General features: G+C 38.1%; 1 protein-coding gene across 3 annotated transcripts in view; it reads left to right on the top strand.

The window, feature by feature from the left end:
- RELN (reelin) overlaps positions 1-6000 on the top strand; it is a 532794-nt gene that overhangs the window by 450784 nt on the left and 76010 nt on the right. For all 3 annotated transcript variants that reach the window (XM_040472867.1, XM_040472866.1, XM_040472865.1), the window contains exons 39-41: positions 1371-1542; positions 1641-1743; positions 4398-4627. In XM_040472867.1, coding sequence (XP_040328801.1) covers positions 1371-1542; positions 1641-1743; positions 4398-4627 — 505 coding nt within the window. The remainder of the gene's footprint in view (positions 1-1370; positions 1543-1640; positions 1744-4397; positions 4628-6000) is intronic.

Here is a 6000-nt window from a genome sequence, read left to right as displayed (position 1 = left end):
TATTTTATTTTATTTTATTTTATTTTATTTTATTTTATTTTATTTTATTTTATTTTTAAGAACTGTAGTAAAAGTAAAAATCAGTGAGGAAGCAACCTTGGGGAATCCTGATGTTTCTGGTTGGCATGGTCTTGTCTCCTTGTTTCCTTCAGTCCAAACAGTGCTTTGCAAAAGCAGCCTGGGTTTGCCCTTCTTATCTACTCAGTAATATCTTTAAACACCCAGCCTATGCTGCTGAATCAAATTCTATGACAGCCTAAGTAGTGATTTTACTGGTTTTCTGTACATTCCCATGTCGCTTCAAATAAACATAAAACTTTTGAAAAGTGTTAAGAAAAAAAATGTATATAACACAGGGTATTTTCTTCTTTGTACTTTTTTTTTTTTTTAATCTTTTGAGAGAGAGCGCGCGGGAGAGGGTTGGAAGGAGAGAGGGAATCTCAAGCAGGCTCTACGCTCAGCACAGAGCCCAACATGGGGCTCGATCCCACAACTCTGGGATCATGACCTGAGCCAAAATCAAGAGGCAATCAATCAACCAGCTGAGCCACATAGGCGCCCCTCTTCTGTGTAGTTTTTAACAATTAAATAAAATTATGCATTAGGCCAATGTTTTAGTGACCACAGTCCTTTGACCTGACCAAAGCATGATGCTAAGTCATGGGTTGACTCTAAAAGCTCATTAGTTGGGGCACTTGAGTGGCTCAGTCAGTTGAGCGACCGACTTTGGCTCAGGTCATGATCTCACAGTTCATGAGTTCAAGCCCCACATCAGGCTCACTGCTGTCAGAGCAGAGCCTACTTGGGATTCTCTCTCTCTCCCTCTCTCTCTGCCCCTCCCCTGTTGTCACTCTCTATCTCAAAAATAAGTAAACATTTAAAAAATTAAATAAATAAATAAATAAATAAATAAAATAAAAGGTCATGAGTTTCTCCTTGGATAGACTAGTGTACCTCAGTTTACAATCCACAGGCTTGATCGCCCATCTTCACAGATTTAGATATCTTACAGATTCCACTAAACCATGAAAACATAACTCAAATCCCATTCTTGGGGGTTGGGCGGGGGGGTCGTTAGCACCACTGTAACTGAAAGGCAGCACACTTTCACAAACTGTTTGTCTCAGCTTCCTGAAATCAGTGAGGCTGTTCCATGCTATGTCAATTTAATATGACTGAAAACTTAATTTTTTCTCCTACTTGAACCACTGTAGGTACACTGTTATATAGTTTCTGTTTCTTTTTCTGGAAGGCCTATATCTAACCCGTTGTCACTGATTGCCTTCTATCCTTTACTTTCTTCCCTTGAGCAAAAATATGTCTCTGATTTGTACCATTGGAAACCTTTTTTTAACCCAAAAATGCCTTAGGTAAAAAAGAAGAAATCTGGATTGTTGACGACTTCATTATTGATGGGAATAATCTAAACAACCCTCTGATGCTTCTGGATACATTTGACTTTGGACCCAGAGAAGACAATTGGTTTTTCTATCCTGGTGGTAACATTGGTCTTTATTGCCCATATTCTTCGAAAGGAGCCCCGTAAGTCTTTAATTGAGATGCTAAAAATAAAACCACTGCTATACACAAATCATGATGAACTTTTGCCCTAATGGATTTCTGGTTTTCTTATGTAACAGTGAGGAAGATTCAGCTATGGTATTTGTTTCAAATGAAGTTGGTGAGCATTCCATTACCACTCGTGACCTGGATGTGAATGAGAACACCATCATCCAGTTTGAGGTACTTGACTCTGTTCTATCAGAAATGCTTTCAGTTGTATCTTGAACAAAAGCCAGGAAAGCGAAGGAAAATCTCAGATAATTTCATGCATTATAACTTCCCATTTTTGTGCAAGGACCAAAAAAGGTTTTACATCACAATTCATTTTTATTAGCAGAACCAATTGTCCTACTAAGGCTTACTTCTGAATTTTTGTCCTTTATGTATTACATAGTCTCCCACCTACTACAATGGGAAGTTGTTGAAATAAATTATTTTAAACATTTTAAAAATGAAAATAGCCATGCTAATCTTGTGTTATTGTTTTCACGGTTTTTATGCGTTTCAGACCCAGTCAACATAATGACCATTATACCCTGCCAGCACATTTCTATGATGTGTATCATGGTGCCGTGAATTTTAACACCACACTATTTTTATAATTTTTGTGTATTTCATTAATATTCATGGACCCCTTATAATTTTGAGGAGAGCAAATTAATAATGTATAAAAGAAAACTTTTATGTGTTTTGAAGACTTAGATAAAATCAGCAGAAGCAAGGGTGTGCTGTGCCAGCATTCAATATCATTAACTTTCAGAGGTGCTTGTTTCGTAGCTGAGGTCTATATCAACCTTTGGGAAGACATAAAATAGTGCCTAATTGCATCAACAAAATTGTGAATATTTGTTTTATTTTTTTTTCATATGGGTCTTTAAATTTTTTTATATTTTTAATTTTATTTTTTATTTTTTTAAATTTATATCCAAATTAGTTAGCATATAGTGCACCAATGATTTCAGGAGTAGATTCCTTAGTGCCTCTTACCCATTTAGTCCATCCCCCCTCCCACAGCCCCTCCAGTAACCCTCAGTTTGCTCTCCATATGTATGAGTCTCTTCTGTTTTGTCCCCCTCCCTGTTTTTATATTATTTTTGTTTCCCTTCCCTTATGTTCATCTGTTTTGCCTCTTAAAGTCCTCATATGAGTGAAGTCATATGATTTTTGTCTCTCTCTGACTGACTCATTTCACTTAGCATTATACCCTCCAGTTCCATCCACATAGTTGCAAATGGCCAGATTCATTCTTTTTGATTGCCGAGTAATACTCCATTGTATATATATGTACCACATCTTCTTTATCCATTCATCCATCGATGGACACTGGGGCTCTTTCCATACTTTGGCTATTGTTGATAGTGCTACTATAAACATGGGGTGCATGTGTCCCTTCGAAACAGCACAGCTGTATCCCGTGGATAAATGCCTAGTAGTGCAATCGCTGGGTCGTAGGGTAGTTCTATGTTTAGTTTTTTGAGGAAACTCCATACTGTTTTTACAGAGTGGCTGCACCAGCTTGCATTCCCATTGAATATTTGTTTTAGATTAACTATCTGTAGCCTCTAAATTAGACTTCTCTTTTGCCTCTCAAAAGTTCAGAGACCAAATGATGCCTTCGTGGAGAAATTATTCTGTATCTACTTTAAACTTTGTTTTATTTTCTAATTCTATTTTAAGTTACTTAAATAACTATTATATTTTCTAAATTGATGCTTAAATGTTAATAAAAAGTAGTGCCTGTGGCCCTGTTCTGTTATCAAAAGGATCTAGGTAGAAACAAATGCCTGTAGTTGAAAAGTTTATCAAATGTTGATAGTTTACTCATCAAAAGGCACAAGGAGTAAGTTCAACAACAAAAATTATAAATACAAAAATTATAAATATATCCAGTTGCTACAACAGCAAGAAAATATTAATCTCAATTGCAAGAGGGGAAAATTTCATAGAAAGAATTATATGCATTTATTTAATTAAGTTTTAGTTTATTTACTTGAAAGCGTGGAAAAAGGAATGAAGTGGTTATTTACCTAATGATTAAGAGGATCTTTCTGAGAAACACTCTCCCTGTGCCAGGGAAATGGTGACAGTAATTATATTTTGTTTTAATATTGAATACATATTAAAGTTTCTTCACATGCAAAACTTGGGGGGTTATTTGTAAGGTGTCACAAGAAGGAAAACAGAAGCTCTTCCAGGTCTCCTGGATGGCTCAGTTGGTTGAGCGTCCGACTTCGGCTCAGGTCATGATCTCGCAGTTTGTGAGTTCAAGCCCTGCGTCAGGCTCTGTGCTGACAGCACAGAGCCTGGAGCCTGCTTCGGATTCTGTGTCTCCCTCTCTCTCTGCCCGTCCCCTGCTCATGCTCTGTCTCTCTCTGTCAAAAATAAATAAACATTAAAAAAAAAAATTTTTTTTTTAAAGAAGCTCTTCCTATTTAGCAGACTGAAAAAAAAATAAATAAATAAACAAACAGCTAGTGGTTAGAAATAAGGAAATGGTCTTTTCATTACGACTTCCTTGGCTTGGCTATGAAAGTAGGCCAGAGGTAAAATTTGGACTCTTTGCCACACTCTGCCTTCCCCACTTCCTAGCTTTTTATAAAATGAGGGAAAATAAAATTTTTATGAGGTCCTTTGAGGTTCTTTATGAAAAAATTATTATTTGAAGGTAATATATGATATTACTCAGTTAGGCAAAACAGAATTTTAGAGTGTTAAATATTTCAGCAAGACAGTTCCCAGGAAAATGGACTCTCGAGAAAATAATGAAGTGGTGAATCATTTCAAGGCTTGTTGCTCCGAAGTAATTTGTATGATTTTTTTTCTTCTTCCCCAAGATCAATGTTGGCTGCTCCACTGATAGCTCATCTGCTGATCCGGTCAGACTGGAATTTTCAAGGGACTTTGGGGCGACCTGGCACCTGCTACTCCCCCTGTGCTACCACAGCAGCAGCCATGTCAGCTCCCTGTGCTCCACTGAGCACCACCCGAGCAGTACCTACTACGCGGGGACCACCCAGGGCTGGAGGAGGGAGGTCGTGCACTTCGGGAAGCTGCACCTTTGTGGGTGAGGACACCGCACTTTTCTCATTGGACGGTTTTCTCACTGATGTCATCCTTGACTTGCCACTTCGTCAGGGGCATCTTCCAGCTTACGTTTCTTCCTCATTCTCTGCTTCAGCAGATCACTGGATGTTCAAAACATAGGACACTGAGCTGACACTACTCACTTATAGTTTGAGGATAGATTTAAAAGAGCGCTCCATGGACTCCACCCTGTAGTGGTTTGTATCCCCATGGGTCTTTATTAGATCACTTAAGAAGCAACAGAAATACGATTCTCTCCTAATGTAATTCTCCCCCCTCCTGCCCCACCTCCCAATATAAATGCAGTTAGAATTTTATGACTTTCAGGGCGCCAGGGTGGCTCAGTCGGTTAAGTGTCTGACTTTAACTCAGGTCATCATTTCACAGTTCACGAGTTCAAGCCCCACATCAGGCTCTGTGCCAACAGCTGAGCTTGCTTTGGATTCTGTGTCTCCCTCTCTCTGTGCCCATGCCCAGCTTGTGCTCTGTCTCTCTCTGTCTCTCTCTCTCAAAAATTAATAAACGTTTAAAAAAAAAAGAATTTTATGACTTTCAGACATCTACCTGTGTCCCTTGTGTAGGGAGAGGGCACAGCTGGAGGATGGAACCCCACTCAAATCTTGATAGCCTCTTAAAAAAAAAATTGCTCCACTCTCTCCCCCACCCCCCGCCCCAGGCATTTCTGCTTTTTCAACCTCTCTCAGCATTCTTGTTACATATATTTGACTCTTCTGTTGAAAGCTATTTGGAGATAAAGGACTTCAATTCTAATAGAAATGAAATGAAAAGTATGGTTCAAAATATAAAACTTATAATACAAGTGAACAAAGAGAGGAAGTCAACAAAGCAGGCTGCCTCTGAATTTGTCTTTTCTCTCAGAAGAAAGAACTCATTCTTTCAGGGGATGTCAAGAAAAGAAGAAAGTACTAATATACTTTCAAGATGGAAATAGATTTACATTCCCAATGTGAAACTCAGCATAATTAGAAGGCTTGGGTCTTCAAGCAAAACTACTAATACCTAGTACTTTTCCAAAAGGGTGAAAGTGAATTTTCACATGTCTGCATTCTCTTTGAACATAAATCCATTTGCTTCTCATCATATCATCAACATAATTTTTATAATTTGACTGCTAAGGACTTGAATATTTTGTGCTTTCAAGTACATCATTTGGTAATTCTTGCTATTAAACCAGGATATTATCCCAATGGAAAATCCCAACTGTTTAAAAAAAAAAAAAAAAAGGCATTACTAAGCAAAATGTCCTCAAGAAGATAGAGCTAACAGTTCGGCCAGCACAACCAGAAAGCTGCCATTGTGGACGGTGGGAGGATTGTGTGTAGAAGAATAGGG

The sequence above is a fragment of the Herpailurus yagouaroundi genome, unplaced genomic scaffold (genome assembly GCF_014898765.1).
Source record: "Herpailurus yagouaroundi ecotype Mexico unplaced genomic scaffold, PumYag 100, whole genome shotgun sequence".
Taxonomy (NCBI): domain Eukaryota; kingdom Metazoa; phylum Chordata; class Mammalia; order Carnivora; family Felidae; genus Herpailurus; species Herpailurus yagouaroundi.
This window is presented reverse-complemented; position numbering and strand designations above follow the sequence as displayed.